Source organism: Crocuta crocuta, unplaced genomic scaffold, assembly GCF_008692635.1.
Source record: "Crocuta crocuta isolate KB4526 unplaced genomic scaffold, BGI_CrCroc_1.0 scaffold83, whole genome shotgun sequence".
Taxonomy (NCBI): domain Eukaryota; kingdom Metazoa; phylum Chordata; class Mammalia; order Carnivora; family Hyaenidae; genus Crocuta; species Crocuta crocuta.
This window is the reverse complement of record NW_027529638.1, coordinates 2,607,272-2,633,591: the sequence shown is the minus strand read 5'-3', so window position 1 is coordinate 2,633,591 and position 26,320 is coordinate 2,607,272. Positions and strand designations below refer to the sequence as shown.

Sequence of the window (26,320 nt, the reverse complement as noted above, 5' to 3'; positions counted from 1 at the left end):
ATTCTGTGCAGTATTATGTGAAATATGAAATGAGTAAGAGATACACTCGGATGTCCTCACAGGTTTCGGGAGCCTCTGGTCACCTCCTCCCCTGATACAGTTGAGACTTGCTAGATGCTCAGTTTTTGTTTCTTTTTTAATCAGGGAAATTTCTATTTACTTTAAAGCCTGTCATTAAAATGTCATCAAATTACAAAGAGAAAACTCAAAATGATTAACAGCTGAAATCTATAGTATCCAAACGACAGGCAAGAATAAACTCCAATCATCGCTCAATGTATGACTCTATTTCTAAATATTCATCCTGATATTAGTATATGAATTTAAAGCAAATTTCTCAAATGCAGATGGTCCATTCACTGCTAGATATAAGCAAATTTTTAAGGATAAATATGGTTTGGATGTTGTAACAAGGGTGTTTCTGTTTCTCTTCAATATTAAAGTTAATCTTTATATTTAGTAGATACAGTACTCAGTATTGCAGAAGCACAGAGAAACAGGGGGTTCATTCTCTATTGCATCAACTACCTTTCTAGGCCACAATAAATTTTTATTATATTCTTTCACTTGTGTGTATTTTTCTGTTTATAATTTCCAGATTAACACAGAATGGACATCCTAATGGAATGAACATCCTGAATAAAAATGGCCATTCAACCTAAATATAGTGCCCTAAGATTATGTCCTGAGAATCATACAGAATTTGATAGTTGAAATGTTCTTTGAAAATTACTTAGAATATCTTCACTCAAATCTGCACACTCCTTTATGCCTGGAAGTTATCTTACTTATTAATTTTACCCCCAAATCATGACCAGAGACAGATGAAAATCTAGTTAATAGATGGCAGGAGAGTCAATGGTGAATTTCAGGATTTATATATCCCTAGTTATGAGATTTCCTCATCATAGCACTAGTCTTTATATCACCTTAGCTTGGATTGATGAAGTAATCTGTTAATTTATAGCCTATAGCCCACCATGTCTTTTTAAGTCTACAGATATTTTTACTGGATTTTGGGTTGTTCTTGCCTATAAGTTCTCTTTAAATCTAAGAGGCCTTCCTGGACAGTGTCATTCCTTTGGCAAATATTCTCTGTTTTTTAGCATTGATTCAAGATTTATTATTCACTAGTTATCTGTACTTGCCATCTATTAGACCAAGTACTTAATGATTCAAGTACTTTATTTGATTGAATTGCTCCTTACTGTTTGCAATGTCTGCCAATTAAATATCACCTGCAAATTTAGAAAATTGCTCTTACAGTCATTCCCTAAGTCATTTTCATCTACATAATTTATTTCCTTTCACAGATCTCTTTTTATCCTTTTCCTTCATCAGTGTTAAAATCCTTCCTTATCAACAACAAATATTTTTGGCCATTTTTTCTTCTCTACGTACACACCCACAGCTTGTATGATGTCCTACATCTATGCCCTAGGTCCTTCCTATATGCATATACAGTGGATTATTTTTGAGCACTCACCATTCAGACACATTCTTATAACCATATGTACATTTTGAACTTTACGCCTGACTATAGCTGACTTACTCTGGGAAACTCCATTAATACCTATTTAGTCTAATTTAGGAATTACAATCTTAATCATTGTCCTATTTAAATTCTCTATAAGCACTTCTTTTCTCTATACACATTTTATCCTGACTCTCTTTGCAAAGCTACTTTTTTATTTCACAAGGTTGTAAGCATTTATCACTGTTTAGGTGTATGTGCAGGGGAGGATTTCTTTGGTGAATAAAGTGTCGTTGGTAGATACAGATATTTTTAGGGCTGGTTTGCAATAATGGAAAGATATAATGGAAACATGTGAGGACTTTTTTGGCATCATGAGGCCTGTGTGTCTGTAGTCACCTCACTAAGAACCCCCTTCATCGACAAACATGGTTCCTCATACATTGCCTTCTCCTGATCCCAGTGGGTGGCTTGCTCAAGAGGCAGCTCTGACCTCTCCACTGCTAAGTCCTTGTGCCTTGCCTAAAACCAAGAAACTCATTCCAGACTTAGCTTCTTAGGGAACAGAGGTACAAATGGTGGTTACTGTCATGCCTCCTGAAATTTGTTCTGGCGGCACTGGGAGGCCCAATTTTATGCAGCCTATCTTTATGCCTGATGTCTTCCCAGCCGTTCCTAGCATTTCCCTTTCCTGTGTGGGTGAGAAAGGGGGCAACTCACCACATACTGAAGTCTTCTGAACGCTCTTCCCAAAGGGAGCTCTCTTTTCCCTCTGGCTTTTTATTTTCTCCTAGTAGCAAAAGTAACACCAGCCCTCTTATCCAGGCTCAAGTGCAATAATTTAGGACCTTAAATAATCATTTTAGTGTACAGTCTTCATGTTAATCCAACAGTCCCAATTTCATTTTCATAATGGAGGTTACAGGAATATCTATATTTCCTAAACTTTTGGGCCTTAGACATCATTGACATGAGTTCCAGATGCATATTTACTAATTGTTCCTAGACAGTTATTCTAGAATGTCCTCCAGGTACCACAAATCAAAATGTCTACAGCCAAGCTCTGTATCATGTTTGTCCTTTCCCAATCTTCTCTTTCTAAATGCCCTACTTCTGCCATTGAGTGTCGGTCTGTTCATTCTCTTCTGCCAAGTTTCCCACCCCATATCAATGCCTCCTTTTCTTCTCCAAGTTATCAACTAGTAATTATATTGATTGCTTTTGCAAAATCATTCTTTTTATTAATCTCTTTTTGCTGTTGGTTTAGTTTAGACACTTCTTTATTCTTCTCCATGTGGTTGGAAAAGTCATTTGTCTTTTTCCTTTTTCACTCCACACATCCTTGGGCCTGTCTCAGCTATCTTTCTTCAACATAAATTAAATCTGATTTTTCTCTTGTATAAAAACCTTTTTTTTCCCACTGGCTAAATGATAAAGTTTAAACTCTTCAGCATGGTAAACATGCTTTTATAATTATCCTATTGTTTCTTCTCACACTCCTACTCATCTTGGAGACCTAGCTCAAATTTCTCCTCTTCTCTGAAATCTTTTTAGCTCTCCAGGTGGAGGCTGCCACTTCCCCTCTGTGTTGCCATGGCATCCTGTGTTTATTACTCTAAGGCATTTATCACACTGTGTTTTAATCACTTACTTACACATATGACTTCTGCATACACTATGAGATCTTTGAAGGTAGGAACAATGTCCTCAATTCTTTTGCACCTATGATGTTAGGCACAGTGCCCCGAATATAGCATGAATTCAAAAATGTGTGGAGATGAACAGACGAATATAGGACATACAGAATAAACACAACATCAGCCCTATAGTTTCCAAAAATGCAAAGAAAAAGTCTTCCTCTATCTCTCTGTCTCTGTCTCCTTTCTCTCTCTGTGTCTATGTTCCAAAAGGGCAGTTTGAAAAGTGGAAAAGATGTACTCAGAAGACAGGATTACCAAGATATGGGGATGGTTTGAAAGCCTCATGAGTTTAACTGGGGTGGAAAATTTAGGAGAATGAACAGAGTAAAGACAGTCAAGGCACATTGAAGCTGAATGTGATCTATATGGAGTGTAATAAAATGTAAGAAGGAAGTGATACACGGACTCCAGAAAACAATACATGTCTCTCCCAGGAGTTTTAAGTTTCATAGAAAGGGAAGGAAGAGACAGGTTTTTGAGAAGGGAGAGTTTTAAAGTTTAGAAGTGTAAAAGTTTTTAGCCACTCTACAAACCCTCTCCTATTTAATCTTATTTTTTATCTTCTATTCATACCCATTCCAACTCCATCTGAATCTTCTTTGAATGTGCTGGTCCTAAAAGCCTGTGTTGAACTTTTTATGAGTATTAAGTTAGTTCCTTCACTGCCATGTGACTTGGTTTATTAAAATACTTTTCTGGCAAAACTTATATTAGAACTCTCTTCTACTCTGTATACTGGTAAGGGGGTTAAGCATTTGGATTCTAGATGCAAACTGCTTGGGTTTGAATCATGAAATTTTTACATGATTCGGCTAAGACCATGGGCAAATTACTTTACATCTCTCTAACGCTGTTTCATCATCTGCAATATTGGGATAACAGAAGTGTCACAACAGCCTCATAGGGCTGTTGTGAGTATAGGAAGCTAATACATGCAAAGTGTATAGAACTGTGTCAGCAATAGTAAGCTTTATATAAATGCTAATAATTATTATTTGGCTACTTTCAAACTTAAAAAAAAAATCCCTATGGCACCTGTGTTAATTGCCAAGGTTGTCATATATATTGTTCACTGAAATTTGTACCTATAATTTTAATGATGTTCTATTTTTATAAGAAACAGGCCTAAAAATTGGATCCAAGCTATACAACACAGAGCTGCCACTTTTTCCTTATAAAAGCACTAACTACTCATATTTCATATAGTTATCTTTTTTTTAAAACTTTTTAATTGCCCTGTTCTACTGTAGTAGGTTTCCTTTTAGATTTATGTTATCTGTCAGTTTCCTCTTGAAACTCTAAGTTCATATCTTTTATAGCTTTATCTACTGGGGTCTTTGTTTTCTTATGGATTTTATGACCTCTCCATGTAGCAGTAAAGCAATGATGTCAACAATACATCATACTTTTGAAAATATTTTCTGGCCTGTTGTTTGTAATTTAATTTAGTTATTGTGGTGTTGGATTTATTGCTGATTTTAATTTTTATGTGCATGTAACCACTGATAGTCTCCATGTGATTTATTCCATTAGTTTAAACCTCTGAAGGATATCTTTCGTTGTCCCTATCTAGTATCCATTCTTCCCCATTTCTAATAACAGCATCCCAATTTTCTTGGGGAATCAGTATTCCCCGATGCTCACTTCAAGCCTCAGTGGTCGAGGTAGGCACATGGTGCTGGCCCAGCACTGAGGGCACTGCCCATTCCAACCATCCCAGCACTGACATGTGTATGAAACTGAGACTGTTTGTTAGAACTGTTGTTGGTAAAATAGAATCTGTTTATACAGGGAGATCAAAGAATGAAATCTAAGTCTGGGCCTGCCGAAAAGTCACTTTGCTAACCACAAAGAGGAGACTGATTGAGAAATGAGTCAACAGAAAGGAAAGTGGTGCTGAGAGGTGGAGGGAGAGCAAGTCCTGAGGAAATGAGCCTGGATCTCATCCCCGAGGGTTGTGGGCCACTCAACCGTCTTTTGACTCCAGCTGGGCTGTCATTTGCAATCAAAGATACCTAATTAATCTAGTCTGGAAAATATAGGAAGGTTATTTTTAACATAGATAATTCCTAAGCCAGTTTTCAAGCAGTGAGGAAGGAGCAAAGATGTGAAAGAGATTGAAGATGTAAAAGAAATAGGAGTAAAGACAGGTAGAGAGGCAATTTAAATTTCCTTCCATCCTGATTAGGCTCAGATGTATCTGTCCACCCCAGATTCCTTACCTGAATTCTAGACTTGTACTTCAATTTACTTGTTTCATATTCTGTGTGGACAACTTCAAGTAGATATATCCACGATGTTAAGAGAATGGGTCTTGAAGTCACACCATTTTCATTCATATTCTAGTTCTACTAATTAGCTGTGTGACCTTGAGAAAGTTTCTTAGACTCTCTGTCCCTGGGTTTTCTTATCTATATAATGGGATTAATAGTTGAATCTATTTCACAGAATTGTTATGAAGACTGAAGGAGTTATAACGCTTTGGAATAGCACCGGGCTATTTGACCCATATTGCTTTGGAATAGCACCTGGCTATTTAAAAATGTTAGTTACTATTTTTACTCATTTCCAAAATATTAGTTTGGATTCCACACTCCCCACTCTTTACCCACATATTTATTTCCTTAGTTTACTTTATGCTGGTAAATGGTCCCACTCTTGATTCAATTGTAGTGAAGTAGGAGTGACTGAATATAAGGAGCTATATAATCGGTGGACTAAAAGCTTAAAATGACACTTGTAAAAGCCCAAGTTTAACCTGTCAATAAAGATGGAAATTTCCTTTAACTAAGGCCAAACTGAGCAGGCTATAATACGTTAATTGTTTTAATTAAAGAATAATGAGATGCCACTGAAAGATTTTACTTAGAGGTATTTTATTATATGATGTATGTCTTAAAAGATCATTTGACTGCTGGCTATTCTTTTAAGTACACATATTTTCTAGATACTGGAGTTTCAGTGGTCTACCAAATGTATAGTCTTTGCCCCAGTTAAGCTTACATTTTAGCAGGGGAAGACAGATGAAAGAGTAGGTACATAGCAGGATGATGATATGTGTTATAAATTACAATAAAACAGAATATTGGAATAGGTAATGCAGAGAGTAAGAGTTGTTTTGAATAGGGTTGGAGACCTCTCTCAACTTGTCAGCAGAGACTGGGAAAAAAAAAAAAAAGTGAAGTGGAGGGAGAGATGTCTGGGGAAGAGTACTGTAGGAAAATGGAACCGGAAGTACAAAAGGCCTACCTTAGCAAGTGTGAGGAAAAGCATGGCAAGTGAGAGAGAGATAAACAAGGCCTTAAAGGGAGTGAGGAGAGCAGAATATATAGATAATTTTTAAAAGTTTTTAATGTTTATTTATTTTTGAGAGAGACAGAGTGTGAGTGAGGGAGGGGTGGAGAGAGGGAGACACAGAATCCAAAGCAGGCTCCAGGCTCTGAGCTGTCAGCACAAAGCCAGATGCTGGGCTTGAACTCACAGTGAGAGATCATGACGTGATCCGAAGTCGGTTGTGCAACCGACTGAGCCACCCAGGTGCCCAGTAGTCTTAAAGATAGTTTTTATTTTACTCAGGATGGGAAGGCTATCAAATAGCTTTCCACAGAGGAGTGACTGCTGTGTTAAAAATATACTAAAAAAAAAATAAAATAAAATCTTAGAAGAGACACTGATAAAAAAAATAAAAATAAAAATATACTAAACACAATCAAGAATGGGAAAAAGGGAGAATTACTGAGACTCTATGGCTCCAGGGGAGAGAGAACCATGAGTAGAAGTAAGGTAGCGAGTGGAAATGGGGAAACTTGGGAAAAAAGGAAGCCTTTTTCTGTGGCTATGGCTGAAAAGATAAGATATAAAGCTTTGAGTAAGAAGATATCATTGGCTTTGCTCTTTCTCTTTGCTCTTCCTCACTTAATCTATCAACAAATCCTGCTTCTCTGTGCTCTTCCCATCTAATCTATCAGCAAATCTTGCCAGTCTACCTTCAAAATAGATTTTGAACTCATTATTCTTTTTTTTTTTTTTTTAGCACAGTGTCTGAGAAACATTTTACAATCTATCAGAGTCAGCAGATAAGATGAGTCCCATTAGCCCTCCCTGTAACACATTCCTAATTCATTTTCTCGGTTAATCTTCACAATAACTGAATTCCACAGATGGACACTGCGACTGAAAGAGGTTAAAAACTCTCTTAGGCTCACATGGCTAAATATGTGTTACCAGTATCCACAACTACGTCTGTCTCAATCCAAAGATTATGTGGTGCCACAAGATCAGAGAGTGAGTGCAAGGATTTGGAAGCTGAAAAGTAAGAAATCAGGGGACTGGCACTAGATTCTCAGTCTTTGCAGTAAACCATGAGCTTTATACTAAAAATGAGAAAGGTGTCAAGGATGGAGAGTGAGACTAAGAATAGAAATGTGAAAAGTATGGAAACTGTAATAGCAGCAATGGAGATTAAAATAAAGAGTCAGTATCTAATGAAAGGACACTGGAGATTCAGTGAAGGCTCTATTGATGACATTAGCTACTATGGTATTGAAGTGAACTAGTAAGTCAGGTGCCATGACCTTCCATAATAATGGCCCATTATCCATGTGCAGGATCACAGAAATGGGAACAGAGATGAACAAGGGAGACACAAGAACCTGGTATACCTTGGACAAAAATTTATTCTTATTTAGAGTGAGAGTGAGAATTTCCAGAAAGTGAGAATTCACACACATCACTTTTACGATTTACTAGAGGCTGTGAAATTTGTCTGTTTTCTCAGATAGTCAGGAAACCTAATTTTTGTTCCTAATGGTGAGAACCTATGCATGCTCCTTCTGTTTTGTTTTGTTTTCACAATTGCATGTGTGCTTTCTTATCACCTCCACCAGACAGACTTCAGCATATTTTCTTCTCATGCACTGAAAACTTCGAGACCTGGCTACATATTCCTCTTTACCCCCAAATCTACCAACCTCCTAACAAATTACAGTGTCTATGTGATTGTCCCACACAGCAATCATTTCGGCTCATTTCTTTAAAATGCTTTATTTTTTAAAGCAGTTTTAGGTGTAGAGGAAAATGAGCATAACATACAAGAAATTCTCATACACCACCCCCCTCTCTGGCATGCTTCTACAACCAGCACAGTTTTGTTGTTTTTGTTGCTGTTGTTCTGGTACTAACATCTTGCATTGGTGTGTTACACTCGTTACAACTGATGAACCAATATTGATATGTCATTATTAACTGAAGTCTATAGTTTATACTAAGGAGTACTCTTTCAATGGATTTTGACAAATGCATAATGTCATGTATCCGTGACTACAATATCATACAAAATAGTTCCTCAGCCCTAAAAATCCCCTGTGCTCCACTTATTCATTCTCCCTCTTGCCCCATTTTGGGCCATTTTAAACTTCAATTCCTTTTGTCTCCTCTACTATTCTGTCATTATCTACAAGGCCAGCATTTACATTTTATCCCTAAAACTTCTCTATTTCAGTCTCTGGTTACTTCTCTTCATCCTACTAGCTTTTTTATATCTTCATTTATATTTTACCTGTTTTTCAACCTCATATCGACATTTGTATTAGTTTTTCCAAAATTTTATCCAAGTCTAGCTCCCCATCATGACCATACTTCCTTGAACATTTAGCTTTTCTTTCATCTCACTCCTTGCGAAGTTCATCCACCATATCTCAACCTTGATATGGATGTTTTAATCTTCTCTGCTCTAATACTTGGGCATTTAATCCCAGTCAAAGAAGGTCACACTACTGTACAGACTAGCAGCAATGAAAAGTGTCAGTCTTCCGTAAACTTCACTTCAATCCTCAGCAACACTGACCCATCCTTTTATCTATTTTGACTTAGCAGTCACTATCACTTCCCTCAATAGCTGTTTCAAAGCCTCCCACTTTCTTGTAGACTATTTCATAATACCTGTCCCCATTACTGTCAACAGACTTCATCTTTTATTGTTATCAAGATATTTGAAGTGATGAGATATGATCTTCCTTAATCTCCCAACCTCTTGTCTGTAAATATAAGTGTTACCAGGCACATTCTTAAATTTTTTTCTTTTTTTTTTTAGTATCAGAGAAACATCTTTACCCCATTAAAATCAATTCACAATCTAAGCTTTTATTCTATCTTCCTAGGGATCTTTATCTTTTACATGTTAACTTCCTTTTCTTATATTAAATTCTCTCTCTATAGGGGCGCCTGAGTGGTTCAGTTGGTTAAGCATCCGACTTCGCCTCAGGTCATTATATCATGGTTCATGGGTTCGAGCCCCACATCAGGCTCTATGCTGACAGCTAGCTCAGAGCCTGAAGCCCGCTTCACATTCTGTATCTCCTTCTCTCTCTGACCCTCCCCAGCTCACGCTGTCTCTCTCTCAGAAATAAATAAAAACATTTAAAAAATTAAAAAAAAATTCCCTCTTTATTTTTCTTCTTCAGTTTATGATCAGACTCAGGTTTCTCTTAATCTAAAAACAAACCAACAAAAACTACACAAAAATAATGACCCTTTGAACTATTACTTCTTTCTTCTTTCTCTCTTTTCATCCTTATCTAAATATTCTAGAAGAGTGGAATATACACATGTTACATTCTCTTTTCACTTCCAAATTTTTCCACCCTCTCTGGCCATCTGGCTTCTCTTCCCATCCTGCTACTGAAAGAGTTCAGGCTTTGGTCACCAACAACTTCCCAAAAGCCAACCTAGTAGACACTTGACTTGCCCACTTGACTTGCCCTAATGACTTAGAAATTTTTGACATTGATAGTCATAGCTTAGTTTTTTAAACTCTCTTAGCCTAACTGACCTCTTCTGTGATGTGGTCATGCTTCTCTGAATTATTGTTGTTTTTATTCATAAACCCTTCTTCTTCCAACATTTCTTAAGTGGTGATCTTCAGAGTTTCAACTTAAGATCAGCCCAGTAATCTTCTTACTGTCTGATTTCTTTTTGGCAATCTCATGTATTTTCATGCTACCAACTACTCATAGGCTGAGGATTCCTAAATCTATGCCTCTTAATGGGCCTTTTCGGTGAGATTCAGAGTCTTCTATATCTGTGAATATCCCCCACACACATCCAACTCATCCTTTCCTAAATTGACCTCATTCCCTTCGTCTCTAGATATTTTCTTTAGCAATCTTTTTCCCAATTAGATACACACCATCCAATTATTTATTCATTTAGATTATCCTTAACTCTTCTCTTCCCTTCATGCTAGACAATAAATTCTGTTCATCTTAACTCCTTTAGGTCTCTAATTCCATATACCACTCCCCTCTCCCAGCCCCCACTTCCCATTAGTATCTTATCCACTTCTTGTTTAGACTGCTATAAAGGTCTCTTTAATTGTGGCCCCTTCTCATGCTATTTTTTCACCTTTCTGCCTTTGCTTATGCTCCCTTATCTGTCAGCAGATATCCCTTGCTTTTTGCCAATCTCATATCACCTGGATGATAAAACTTGTTATATACTGTCATCAGTATACACATCTCCTGCTTTAGGAAGTTTACTCTTACTTTACCCTCATGGCTTTTGTAGTGTTCCATGCATAGCTCTAACATCGCACTTAACTGTACTGTATTGTAATTATGTTTAAAGGCTGTGTTTTCCGTTAGGCGAAGAGGGTTGTGAAGGCAAGACCATGTTTTATTTATCTTTGTGTCTCTACTGCTTAACTTAATGCATAGCATATAGAGACCACCAAAATGAAATGTGTTTCTTACAGGTGTTCTTATATTATTCCCACTTGCATTCCTCCATTGTCCCTTGACTATGACATTAATACTTGTTAATTGGCATATGTTTAAAAATATTTTCAAAGCACCCAGATAAATATGTTTTCTATAGTGAATACATTAATGGTTTAAACTATCTATGATAGGAATATATTTACATTTTGAGACTAAAGAACTGCCAAACTTCATGTCAACCATTAAAACTAAGGGAATGTGTAGCCCAGTGCAGATGATTTCTCCTGTTCAGTCTTAGGGAGGCTTTGCTGGCATTGTAATTACTAAGTAGCGTCTTATTATGAATTTCAACTTTAGAAAGTGTTCTTTATGCTTCTGAGTAGAGAAAGTGATAAAAGTGCCAGGAATTGTTCTAGAAATTTAGAAATGGGAGATAAGATTCTAAAAAGGGCCATTTTAACTTTGAAACATTACTGTAAATTAGCTGCATGCTAAGTATAAATATTTCATCCTAATTTTACACATCTATAATTTACTCTACTTGTTCTTCCTTCTGTTCTGCTTCCTAAGTTCTGGCTTCATTCCATTGTTATATCTGTTTTCCTTGGGGCTAAAACTCCTGCCGTAGAATTGAGCACTTGGTATCAGTTAGGAAGAAGACATATCAAGCTTCTTTCTTCATATAACCCCCAAAGGAATTTTAAAACCATGTACCTCTTCACACCTATAATTGTCATATTACATTTACATTTGTTTAGACAACTGTAAAATGTGTGATTTCTAGAGAGAATTGGTCATTTCTCTGTTTTCACTCAACCTCACCCTCTCCATTTTTACTCTGCGATGTACTGTGAGCCTTATAGGGATGGGAATCTGCACACTACTTTTCCCAGGCTCCTCTGCCATCTGGCTTGCTCTTAATTTCCATCAGAGTGAAGCTGTTGAGGGTGTCCTAAAGCAGGAGAAAGTGCAGAGCCTTCTGTTTTAAATGGTTATTTCAGTGGCTGCAGCAGCAGTGGCAGGAGGTGATCCCTGACTCCCATGCAGAGGCTGCATCTTTGTGGCGGCCATAGTTAAAGAGGCACTTCTTTGGAAGATACACAATCATCTAGAGGGTTAGTGACTCCTGATAGTTTTATTTTACTCCTCCTTTGCTCTTCCATTTCTTTTAATACCTTTGTGATGAATCTCTGTATTAAATCTCTTCTCTTTGCAATTTTAGCAGTAGTTTCTGTTTCCTAACTGGATACTGGCTTATGGGTATTGTATTGTAAATATTGACATTTTAAAATAAAATTGTTGAGTCATTCATTCCAATGTATTTGTTAGAACCTAAATATCATAGTGATTTAAGCCACCACTTTTCTCTAATAGAAGAAACATTTACATCATTTAAAAAAATTTTCTTAACGTTTATTTTTGAGACAGAGACAGAGTGTGAACGAAGGGAGGGGCTGAGAGAGAGACACACAGATTCCATAGCAGGCTCCAGGCTCTGAGCTGTCAGCACAGAGCCTGAGGTGGGGCTCCAACCCATGAATGGTGAGATCATGACCTGAGCCGTAGTCCAACATTTAATCGACTGAGCCAACCAGGTTAGGTACCCCTACATCATTTTTAAGAATCTTTGAATTATATGTTTATTTTACTCTACCTTCACAATATTTTTATCCAACTATAATAAGCTAAATGTGTGCTTAAAAGTCTTTTTGTGATCACCAAATTATATTTTTGCAACAAAATCTCAAGTAACTTGTGAGCATAAATTTCAGGTGTAAAACATTTCTTCTGAACTGAGTCATCATTGTATTAGTAGATAATATATTGATTCATCAACTATAAAAGTGAAACCGTTATAAAACAGCTCTATATGATATTGATAAAGTTTTTAGTTTTTAATTAATTTGAACATCCCATGAGTAGAATTAATTATGGTTTGGATATGGTAAGAATGAGCATCATACTATATATTTTCATTTTATATAAACCTTATTCATATGAATTAATGGATGAAAAGGGGAGGAGTTTTTTGTTTCTTTGGTTGGTTTAGCAATGCCATTCAATTTCAAATTCTACCTAGCTACATGGGGAAAATCACTGTGATCTCTGCATCAAAAATATTCTTTAAAATGGGGCACCTGGGTGGCTCAGTTGGTTAAGTGTCTGATTTCAGCTCAGGTCATGGTCTCACCATTCTTGGGATGGAGTCCCACATCGTGCTCAGTGCTGACAGCTCAGAGCTTGGAGCTTGCTTTGGATTCTCTCTCTCTTTCTATCTCTCTCTCTCTCCCTCTCCCTCTCTGCCCTCTCTGCTTGTGCTCTTTCTCTGTCTCTCTCAAAAATAAACATTAAAAAATTTTTAAAGAATATTCTTTTTAATGATCTACTATTTGACAAGTTAAGTAGATTCTTTTGCTTTCTTTTACTTTTAATTTCTTTGTAAAGCTGTCTGACTTGTAAAGGAATTGTAGTGATACGAGTGTTTCTACCGTGCCTCAATTTGGTACATCAGAGAATATTTATACCCAAAGCCAAATGTCATAAAAAGATCTTGCATGCATGAAAGAAATGCCCTTATTTTATAAAGCTTGAGAAGGGTGATTATAAAAAGGATAAGGGAAATAAACACCAGTGTCATTTTTCAGGTAGATCATATTTAGGAAAGATTACTTATAGATATTGACAATATTGAAAATTATTCCCTGTCAAGTTACCTGTATCACTTTGCCTCTTAAAAAGTTTCTAGTACATCCGTGTAAGGTATGAACCTAAATAACAGAATATCCAGCTGTATAACTCATAGTTCACTTTTTTCTTAATATTTTTTATTTCTTTACTAAACTTTATATACTTGTTCTTTCCTATATAATATTGTTTATGGTATTCTTAATTCTGTTCTTCCCCTTTAAACCAGGAGGAAATAATTTATCAGTTACATTAACCCACCCTTAACAATTTCTCCTATTCTGATCAGAACATATGTCTCATTTACCTATTTCACATTGAAACCTTTTTTGTCCAGATCTGAATTTTCATAAATTTTAAGAGCATATTAATTACAGAAAGTTATACAAGTAGGAAATCAGGTGAGGAATAGAGGAGACTTTGCCACATTCTTAGTTTTTGTTGTTTTTCATTCATCTTGTTTTTTAGATTCCACATATAAAAGAAAATATGTGGGAATTTTCTTTCTCTGACTTATTTCATGTAGCATAATACTTTCTAGGCCCATCCATGTTGTCAAAGATGGTAAGGTCTCTTTTTTTTTTTTTTTTAATGGCTGAGAAATATTCCATTGAATATATAAACCATATCATTTTTATCCATACATCTATTGATGAACACAGGTTGTTTCCATATCTTGGCTATTGTAAATAATGCTGCAACAAATATTGGGGTGCATATATCTTGTTGAATTACCTAAATTACTTTGATATTTTGCTGTATTATCATTGTATAATTGAATTCACAATTTTATGATTTGGAGATTAAAATTTACATTTCTATCAATAATAGAATAAAATTAAGGAAAATGTATGTACCCTCAATATCTTGGCAGTCGTATTTTAATGTTGACTCTCCTTCCCTTTTTTTTTATTAAAGTTTTTCATCTTTATTTATTTTTGAGAGAGAGAGAGACAGAGTATGAGTTGGGGAAGAGTGGGTAGAGAGAAAGAGACACACACAGAATCTGAAGCAGGCTCCAGGCTCGAACTCATGAACCATGAGATCATGACCTGAGCTGAAGGTAGACACTTAACCAACTGAGCCACCCAGGCATCCCCACTTTTTTCCTTAAAATGTTATCTTCCTGTGGCTTTAATTACACCACATTTTCTCAATTTTCCTCCTATCTTTGCCTGTTCCAACAAATTTATGTAGGCTTATTCTTCTACATCTGAAAACTACCTAAGTATTTCTCAAAACCTAGTCAGAATGACTAAATATCTCCTTGGATAAAATAAAACTCTAGTTGCGATAAACAGATTTAATTTTGAGGGCTAAATATCTTTCATCAGTTCCCTTCTTTAAGCATAACTTTTTGCTTTAAGGACAGCACTGGACTTCAAGTTATCTTACAATAATGGCATGCTCTTATATGCAAATGAAAACAATTACATGCTTATGAAGATTAGTATACAAGTGCTTATGTGTGGTCATTATATAGTAAATTCTTAAAATGTCTTTGTAAAAAATTACAGTTGTGAGTAATCTTTCCATTAGCATTCTTGTATTCCTCTCTCAAAGGTGAAAAAGGAAGTCTCACAAATTTAACTAAATGGAGCAAGCCCACAAGCCTAAAATCAGCATCAACATTAGACTAATTCTAATGCTTATTTATCATTAACTTGTGTTTAGCAAATTAAGTTTATTAGCATAATAACTCACTAAGAACTTTATCTGTAATCCTATAAGGCAATTTTTATAATGTCTTTGCTTTTCTTTGTCCTTTATTTTAACATAATTGCTTATCTGGGTTCAGATCAGGCAGGACTTCAGAAATACAGAGGCAGAATATTGGGTTTGTGGGTTTTTAATATAGGAATACAAGATAAATTATCAAGGCTTTAATAAGAGGAATGAGAATTGATCATTCCCCCTTTCCTGTTGAAAATATTGATGTTAATTTTTTTTCAAATAAGATTCATGTGTAATTGGTTTAATAAATAAACCAAACTCAGTAAGGTTTTAATGGCTATAAAAATAGGTTTATTATTTTTCCTACAACTGCCTTCAAAATCTTTTATTTTTTTTCTCTTCCCCATTTCTTGGAAACAACTTATTCAGATCCTTTAGCTCTCTAAATTCTTTAATGTATTTCAGAAATAATTCCAATTCTGGCAATGATGAGATAGTTTGTACTGGATTAACCCAACAAAGAATAATGATAAATTCTGCATCAAATTTAAAAACACACTAGTTGAAAGGACTGGAGATCCACCAAAAGCAAGAAGAAACTGAAGGGTAGGTATCTGACTCCTGAAAAATGTAACTACATTAGGTGAGAACCACTTTCATATGGCTTATTCATTGAAGGAAGACCCACCTCAGTTTAGGCGATAAGGGGTAACTAGAGCACAAAGAGAAAGTCAGAGTCTTATTAGCATCATATGTCAGAAGATGGAATTTGAGGCAGCCAGCATGGCCAGAAATTAAAAGGGAAATCAAGAAAGGAAGGAGCCATGGAAGAATGGGACAAAAATAATGTCAATAAGCCTCCCTTAAGTCTTTGGTGGACTTTTAAACTGCACATGTATGAGAATGACATTTTAAAAAATCCTCAGAAAGCAACAACCAGAAGATGAAAAGGAATAAAAGATATAGTTACTGCCTATGACAAGGAAGACAGAGATTAAATTTCAAGTCCCTCCAGGTCACAAGCATCTGATGAGAGCCACAGGCTTTGCATAGAAATTCCAGAAGGCTATGCTTAGGAATAGAAGGATTGCTAAAACCAATGAATTTTCCTTAAAAACTAATATAAAAAAGACCTGACTTAACAACATGTAAAACTGAACCTCCACAAGTTCAGGGGAAACCAAATAATAACTGCCTAATAAAACAAAAATCAGTCCTCTTCAGAGCATGCCATCTCAGAGGCATATCTCAAGTCTTAATAATGTTATCAACCAAATGGTCAGTATCCAATCACATATGAAAAAACAGAAAAGTGAAGAACTAGAAAAATGAAATAAACAGCAAGAGTGGTCAACACTGATCTATATAGAGATGGCAAAAATGCTGAAATTGTTGCAGACAAGGACTTTAAGGCAGCTATTATGAATACAATGAGGGACTTACAAGATGACCGGAATGATAAAAAGATGTGGAATCCCAAAAGAGAAATGGAAATTATTTTTTAAAAACTGAAATTCTGGATCTAAAAAATAAGGTATCGAAAATAAACTTACTACATGGATTTAGCAGAAAATTAGAGATTGTAGAAGAATCAGTCACCTTGAAAGCAGATCAAAATAAATTATCTAATGTAAAAGTCAAAGAGTAAAAATATTTTAAGAAATTAAATAAGATCAAAGTGACTTAGAGACAATATTAAGAGGTCTAATTCAAATATTCTCCGAGCCTTAAAGAAGGAGGAGAAAGGGGAAAGGGTAGAAAAAATAATTATAGAAATAACTGCCAACATATATTAGATTTTATGAAACATATCCTGGAGCTTAGTAAATCCCTAGGAGAATACATACAAAGAAAAACACATCTAGGCATATCATAGTTTAACATTAAAACATCAAAAATGAAAAAAAAACTTGTAAAAAAGGCCACACCACACTAAAAAAAGGAACAGAAGTTCAAATGATGTCTAACTTCTTATCAGAAACAATATATGGCAAAATATTATAGAAAGACATCTTTAAAATGATGAATATTAAGAAAGATTAACTTAGCATTTTATATATATAAGACTATCATTCAAAACTGAGGGCAACAAAGATATTTTAAGATAAAATAAAGTCGAGAGCCACTTGTTGGGCTGAACTTCAAGACATTCCAAAGGAAGTCTTCTGAAGTACATGATTTCAGACAGAAGGTCAGATAAGCAGAAAAAGAGAACCTGAGAAATAAATAGTGGATAAGTAGTTAAATACCAGAAATCCTTTTTTTCTCTTTATATCTATAAAAGACAACTTACTGTTTAAATAAAAAAAAAACTATTACATTTTACTGTGGAGTTCTGAAATTATAATTATTTTGAACACAAGAGCATAAAGGACAGGGTGGTATAAATGAAATTATATTGCTACAAGTTTATACATTCTTAAAAAATCTGAATGATATTAAAAGAGATAGAATGTGGTAAGTTAACAATGCATATTGTAATCTCTGTACTAACTACACAAACAGAAATACAAAGAGATACAGCACAAAGTCAAAAGAGGAAATAAAGTCAAATACAAAAAAAAAATCAATTAACCCAAAGAGACACACACACACACACAAAACAGAGAGAAAAATGAGACATTTATAAATCAAATAGTGTTATAAACCTGGACCTAACTACTCAAAAATTGATCAGGAGGACATAAGAATTATAAACATGCATATGCCTAATAACAGAGATTCAAGAAATTGAAGCAAAAACTGACAGAAATAGAGGTAAGCAAATAGAGAAGTTTAAGTACCTCTTTGAAAAATGAAAGAACAAGGAGAAATAGAACACTAAGAATACAAACGTTTGGAGTTCAAGTTTGGCAAAAGTGAAGCCTTGTTCTAGGTAACTTTCTATTACAAGAAATACTTCAAAAATTAGCTTTATTTTGTCATCAGTTTTTCTTTACAAAAAGATCATAATACTGGCTGAAACTTCTGCTGACTTTTGCATTCAACATCACCACTGAAGGCTTTGCCTTGCATTTATTTTAAATGAAATTAGCTTCTAGAAGTTACAGTTCAATCTTCAGATAGGCGATAGACAGATAGGTGATAGATAAATAGGTACATAGATAAATACTTACCTTAAAGACCAGTTCTCCTACCAAGCCATTCCATGTCCCATCTTCTTGTGGGCTTCCATACTTGTGATCCGGTGCAACATAAATTTCATAGTTAAAACCCAGGTAATTAGATAAGGCATCCAAAACATCAATGGAGAAGCCCTGATATTTCTTCGGCTTGCCCAAGACGTTTTCAGAGACCATTACGAAAGGTTCTTCCTAAATGGAAACAAGAGAAATCCTTGATGTTAATCTACAGTTCTCTCCCTAAAAGCAAAAATTAATTCTTCAAAGAGTTTTACTTAGAAACAGCTTAAAAATTGCCTTTGAACTTTGAGAGAATTAACTTAGCAATATAACTTCTGTGTTATTAATGTATCACACTATTGAACAATGTTTAATCACTGAGTTTCTTTTCATCTCTCATTTAATTACTACCATATCAAAATGAGATGAAAGTAACTCTAAAACTTCCGGGGCCATGAATTCATTTTTCTTGCCATCTTAGGACCAATCTAAGGTTCAAAAAACTGTAAGTTTATTGTATCCCAAAGCATTTGTTATCTATATATGTAAAAAATATGTAAAATAATATTTTAACAGATATAATCTGCATAAACTCTCTGAAAAGAACAAAAAGTTCTAAGAACATATAATTTAACTAAAATTTATAACATAACATTTACTGAGAGTTATCTGAAAAGTAATTTTGAAATATAAACACATTTCATTGCAAAAATAGCTTCTCTCCTATTGCTATGAGAAATTCACCTAAGATTTTGGTAAATTGTGTAATTTAGTAAATTTAGCAAATTGGTTTCTGCTTCTACCTCTTTTATCATTTTGAATTTGTGTCCTCTTACAGTTAATAAGTAAGCTCCTTTCACTCTTTAGAACACCTGGTGTTAAAAGAACTCAGTTGTTTTGAAACATGCTGGTAGACCATAGAAAATTAGGTAACTTATTCCTTAATATCCTAAACTCATTCAAAAATTTTTTAGAACAGTAATATTTACAGATAACCATCCATATATCTATATCTATCTATATACATAGATACACACATAGATATCCATAGATATACATACCTATCTATATACATATTACATAGATAGATACAGATACAGATATATATCTAGCCCTCCTGGCAGGTTAAAATCTATCTATCCTGGATCTAAGCCAGAAAACCCAAAGATTTTATCCTTGGATCATTTTTCCTTCAGGACTCCGGGATGAGACTTCATTGAGATGTAAAATAATACTTTACTTTGGCTTTTAGTCAAAGACACTAAGTAAGTGCTTATAGAGTTGCTGCATTTTTATGGGAATATTGTCCACCATAACATTCAGTTTTCCCTGAAAAATTATATCAGGAGATATATTTTTGGATTGTTTAGAGCCAAGAGAGCTTTATTTTGCCTCAGTAATGCCCTCTTCTGGATAATTAGAGTAAGGTATCTAATTCTTTTGGTGTCCCCTTTCACTTTGGACACCCAGAAAATCCATTCAAAGTGTGATGCTCATCTACAACTGTGTTGATATTGTCATTATGTAATGTTTCTTAAATCTTGGTTTTCTAAACTACTGATGTTTTTTTCTTTTTAAAAAAAATTGATCTTGGTCAATTGTTTATATATTACCTTAAACTAAAATAAATCAGTAAATAATAAATCCGGAAAATAAAGGAGGGGGGTGCTATTTGTTCCCCAGGAGCTGTTCCTTTTCTCACTAATTAAGTACATGTGTATGTATGTATATATAGCCATCTATTTACATATTTTTATTTTTAGCACCTGAGACTGAAGACAATCCACAGTCTCTTTTTAGGCAAGGTGAGACCATGTGATTACTTTTGGCCAATGCAATGTAAGCAGGTACTTTGTCCATTGTTATTCCTGGCTGGAATGAACACATAATGGCTGGGGCTCTAGTAACTGTTCACATCACACGTAGCAGAGAAACAAGGCAGAAGAAGTCTATGTTTGCATGTGAAATGCAATACTTGACTCTTAACAATCTAAGACTTTAGATTGTGAGAAAAAAGAAATTCCGATCTTTTTTTTTTATTCATAAGCTCCTGATTGTTTTTCCATCAGAGAAGTACTTGATGCTAATGAACACTGACAGATTGATAGATTAGTAGAAGAGAGGTTTTGAGAATGAATAATAGGGGCTCCTGGGTGGCTCAGTCGGTTAAGCGGCTGACTTCAGCTCAGGTCACGATCACACAGTTCATGGGTTTGAGCCCTATGTGGAGTTCTGCGCTAACAGCCAGCTCAGAGCCTGGAGCCTGCTTCAGATTCTGTATCTCCCTCTCTTTCTCTGACCTTCCCCTGTTCACGCTGTCTCTCTCTCTCAGAAATAAATAAAAAACATTTAAAAATTAAAAAAAAAGGGAATGAATAATAATTTCTAATAATATTGATTTGTTTAATCTAAATGATACCAAATGAGAAAAAGGTAAGCAATCAATCCTTTAATATTATATGTAAAATACAGAACGTCTTGATGATTCATTTAAAAATGCATAATAATCTTTCAGATAACTGGTAGAATTTGCTACTGTCCATTAAGTTGTATGGACAAAATAGAAACCTAGCCAATGACTATGCATGTAGTGTACAAATACTCAGAAATAGGCCATGAGGTCATTAGGATCAGTATGAATTAAATAAATGAAAAAAAAAGATTATATTCAGAAGCATGCAGATAAGCTTATGAAATTCTAGAATTCTAGAACTAGAATCAATCTATATGATAAACGCCTAACCATTGAAGAACCAAAGGAAAGACGGTTCATAAAATATTTTACTTGACTGATTCCTCTATCAATAATTTTGAACCATATGTATTCTCTATTTACCCATGGACTTCACAATCCAATAAATCTCTAAAGTATAACAGTAATTTAGTCACCAGAAAGCTGAATATCACTCTTCAAGGTAACAAATAAAAATATTAGTTAAATGCATTGCAAAACTAAATGATCTATGTGGCACAAATATTATTCTGATGTATGCTTTGAATGAAATATTGCTGTTTTTTAAATTTTTACTCCTCTCTCTTTAGAGCAAATGTTTAAAAATGCTAAATTATATTTCCTTAATATGCTAATTTTTCCTCTTAAAATTATTTTTAATTTCAATATTGTAAGTGAATCCTGAGGCAGATAGATCTTTTCAGAGGTTTGTTGCCAAAATCTGGTACTAGCAAAATCAGCTAGAAATGATTAAAAGTATAGAGTAAAAATGGTTTTACTAAGGGCTCTTTTAAAGAGGGTTGATGAATTATTAATGAACATGCTTTTTAAATTTTATGAGTGAAATAAACCTTTATTACATCCTATCACTTCTCTTCTAGATAGATGTTTTTAAGGTTTGTTTTTAAGCTCTTTTCCAGATTCAGATCATTATTTGTAAATCCTACCTCAGACCAGTTTTGCTTTATGAGGACAATCAGCCAATAAAGTGGACAAGTAAACATAGCAATATAAATTATATTGAAAGTCTAGGGCCTATAATACAAACAATATTCTGACCTTATCTATGGCAATACTGATCTTGGTTGAATCACTTTTATCTATGCACCTATTTCCAATATTTATTCATTCACAGATTTATCTATTTAACATGAATAGAGGGGCTACAACATCAAGGTACTATGCTCAATATAGTGAGTATAGTACTCACTATACTCAATATTGTAAAAGGTCATGAGCACCACTTTCATAATAATCATAACTTAATACTGGGAAAAGCCACATACTCAAAAAATACAATGCAAAACAAAATCAAAACACACCCTAATTAGTACACACAAAACACCAGAGAAACACAAGGGAAACTAAAAAAAAAAAAAAAAAAAAAAAAAAACAAAAAAAAAAAAAATCACCCAATAAACATTTTGGGGGTTACCATATATGTACTATTTTAACAGATAAGAAAAGCTAGGAAAAATGTCTCAAGATCACACAATAAGTTACAGAACAGAAATTCATCATAAATCAATTTACTTCAACTTTTTCTCTTCTGACTTCAAAATTGTCAACTTATGGATTAAAATGTAGGTCTCCATAATTTGTCCAACATTTTAATACAATTTAAACTGGTGTGAGACTGGGAGAAATTCCAGATACGTGACAGAAAAACAAAACAAAATAAAACACAAATCAAAACACAACATAATACTCCCTAGAGGAAGTACCATCATTTTTGGTCTTACATTATTCCTTCAAGTAATTGCTTGAATACAATATTCAAAACAGAAGTCAAACATATCATGTAAAATGAAATTCTATTTCACAAATAGAACTGGCAGAAATAATATACAACAGAAACAGATCTTCGAGAACTCAGATACTGAAATTTTCAGATGCACATTATAAAAATTATGTTACTGTATTTAAGGAAATATAGGACAAATTGACAGGAAATTGGAAACCATATGAAGTGTCATTACACAATTTGAAAACAACTAAACAGAAATTTAAGAATTGGTAAAGGGGCGCCTGGGTGGCTCAGTCGGTTAAGTGTCCGACTTCGGCTCAGGTCATGATCTCATGGTTCGTGGCTTTGAGTCCCGTGTTGGGCTGTGCGCTAACAGCTACCTCAGAGCCTGGAGGCTGTTTCAGATTCTGTGTCTCCCTCTCTCTCTGACCCTCCCCTGTTCGTGCTGTTTCTCTCTCTCTCTCTCTCTCTCTCAGAAAAAAGAAAGAAAGAAAGAAAGAAAGAATTGGTAAAGATAATATCCAAAGTTAAGAATTTAATGACTGAGTTAATCAGCAGAAAAGAAACAGATGAAGAGGGAATTAATGACCTGTAACAGTTTAGAATTAATACCCATGGTGCAGAGGAATAAACAACTAGAAAATCCCAAAGCAAGAGGACAGAGATGAGAAGCAGAAAGCTGGGTAGTCTGATGATCCCAAATTGCTAAGTATATGAAGAAACAAGCTATCATTCACTATTGCTGGATGTTTAAATTGGTTCAACATTTTATTTAAAAAATTTTTAAATTTATTTATTTATTTCATGAGAGAGAAAGACAGCACAAGCAGGAGAAGGGCAGAGGGGGCAAGGGAAGGAATCCCAAGCAGGCTCTGCACTGTGTGCACAGAGCCCATTGAAGGGCTTGAACTCACAAACTGCACAATCATGACGTGAGTGAAACCAAGAGTCAGACTCTTAGCTGACTGAGCCACACAGGTGCCCTGGTTCAACACTTTAGAAAAAATCTCGACATACTTAGTAGAGAATAGAGATATTTATAGGCAGATTAGTGTTGCCTGTTTTTGAATGTTACATAAATATTTATCTACCATGAAGACATGTATAGCAATGTTCTAACAATTTCGATCCTTGGGTCTGAGCACTTAGAGAATGTTTGGAACCAAAATATATACCCAAGAATGCTTGTAGCAACATTGTTTGTAAAGCCCAAATCTGGAAACAATAAAATCCAAATGTTCATCAATATGGAAAAGATAAATATATTGTGGTATATGGATGCAATGTAATACTAAACAGCTTAAAATTTAAGAAATCAATAACATGAATGGACTTTTAAAAGAATAATGTTGGGTGAAAAAAACAATACCTGAAGAAAACAGTCTGATTCCACTTATATAACACCCATAAAAAGGTAAAGTTAACTATGTATCCAAGGATTCACACCCAGATGGAGATACTATAAAGAAAATGGAGGAGGTGATTAGCTCTGGGACGTTAGGGACGATATCAGAAAGATACATATGGAAAGATGGCTCCTGTCATAATGAGAACATTCTATGTTCTGGACAGTGGTTTCTGGTTGTTACTTTATTATTAATTAAGTAATGATTTGAACCTTTTTTCCTGTATGGGTGTTACATTGTATATAAACAAAAATAAAAGTATGATAAGTGAGACCAGATAATGGAGAGCATTGAAACCATACTAAGGTTTCTGCCTTTTATTTGGCAGGGAACTGGAGCTTTGTGGAAGGGAAATAGCATACTCAGAAAGTAATTTTGAGAACAGAGTATAGAATGAATTGTGGCAGAGGCAAGGTCTAGGGGTCCTTTGCAACAATGCAGATGAATGACAGGAGATTATAGCCTGTGCCTATTTAACATATATTTCCAAAGTATATACAGGTGGCCTTGAGTTTTCTATCATACAGATGAAGAGTGCAGGGTAGGAGGGGGAAGAAATTATAAAAAGCCTGCCTTTAAAATTCATTTTCCAGCAATTAGTTTCAAAGAGTATTAATAGACCTGAGTTTAAGCTGGTGGAAACCTGTCTGTCTATTAAATGAAAACAAATTGCAGATTTCGATTTGCTGATCATTTGGATGACAGATTCTCTAAGCGCAATCCTCAGCAATTGGAATAAACAAAGTTTTCACAGAATGCCTGTAGTTTATCAATCTAACTGCATTAGCATGAGGATCCATAGACCTGCTTGTAGAAAAGAGTATTTCATTGGTTTGATAATTTCCATATTAGCAAGGATTTATTCACATCACTTGTTGGGTTATTAGGTAATAACTTCATAATTCTGAATTTGTATTCAGTCACTTAAAAAATCTCATGCTAATTGCTTAGTTGATTTACAACACTGTTTGCCACTTGCAGATTTTGTAGTTAATTCCCATATTTTAATAACTATGCAATATTGTTTGCTAGTGATAGAGTTGGCAAAAAGCATCTGACATTTCTGATAGGTACAAGTGACAAGCTCTATCGCCAAGGCTTTACTGAGAGCTGTTTAGGGGTTTTAGAATGCACAACTTCACAGAACACCAGGATGGCGAAACTAGGAATGAGTTGCTGGAAATTCCTTGTAATTCTTCTCACATGCACAGCTCAAAGACATTAAAAACAGAATATTCCTTAATGGACTGTTTAATTTTTTTCCTCTCATAAAACATGCTCCTGGGCCGAAGCAAAGAAGAATTGTCTTTATGCACAGTATGAACTTATATTTTGCTTAGGGATACAAAACTAATGATCACCCTTCTCCTTGGGAGAAAAAAAATTTTTTAAAAATTTATTTATTTTGAGTGAGAGAGAGAGGGGCAGAGAGAGAGAGAGAGAAAGAGAGAATTTCAAGCAGTCTCTGTGCTGTCAGCTCAGAGCCCAGTGAGGGGCTGGATCTCAGGAGCCGGGAGATCATGACCTGAGTCCATATCAAGAGTTGGATGTTTCACCAAATGAGCCTTCCAAGTGCCCACAAATTATTATTTTTGTATGAATATTTGATACTTCTATAAGTTAAAAAGGCTAATGGTATGAGATTTGTTATTAAAAACACGTCAAGGTATCAGGATAGTAAAACAAACATGAAGACCATCTGCAGAATAATGAACAGTCTAGGCAGTGTAAAGGAAAAGAATATCTGAGTTGCTTAGAGAGAAGAAAAGAAGGTCACAGGGTTCTGCAGTGAAAATATTTTATAAGGAGTTTTTGCAAAGGATTTTATGAAGGAGCAAATATTTAGAAAATATTGCACTAAATGTATCTTTCAAACTCCTTGCTTAAGTATTTTTATCACACAACATTCACATTATAAATCATAGAAGTTAATTTAAAAGCCCTTTTAACTTCCTAAAACCATATCTAACATATTATTTATGATTCCAATTTTTTAAGCAGTTATTTAAATGAAAAAAATACTGTGAATTGAACATAAAGCTATTAGTATGCAAAGTGATTCATTTTAAAAATATTTGATTTTATACATTGCTTTCAAATAATGGAATGGTTACATCTTAGTGACTTATAGGCCAAATATAGAGTGGCAAAACCACAGAAAAAAAATGTTCATTTTGTTGCGATGAGACTCTGAAAGAAATATAGGATGCTGTAACTGGGAATACAAAGTTACCAAGGACAATAGGCAATCACAACAATCCTAAGTACGTTAGTTCTCATTTATTGATTTTCCCTTGAAAATACATTTTAGGAGACTGATTTTATGGATCATGTGATTATCATAT

The 26,320-nt window shown here is 34.6% G+C and overlaps 1 protein-coding gene across 3 annotated transcripts in view; it reads right to left on the bottom strand.

Moving 5' to 3' along the window:
- Positions 1–26,320, bottom strand: part of GRID2 (glutamate ionotropic receptor delta type subunit 2) — a 1,445,111-nt gene that overhangs the window by 339,623 nt on the left and 1,079,168 nt on the right. For all 3 annotated transcript variants that reach the window (XM_077762310.1, XM_077762308.1, XM_077762309.1), the window contains one exon: positions 18,365–18,562. In XM_077762310.1, coding sequence (XP_077618436.1) covers positions 18,365–18,562 — 198 coding nt within the window. The remainder of the gene's footprint in view (positions 1–18,364; positions 18,563–26,320) is intronic.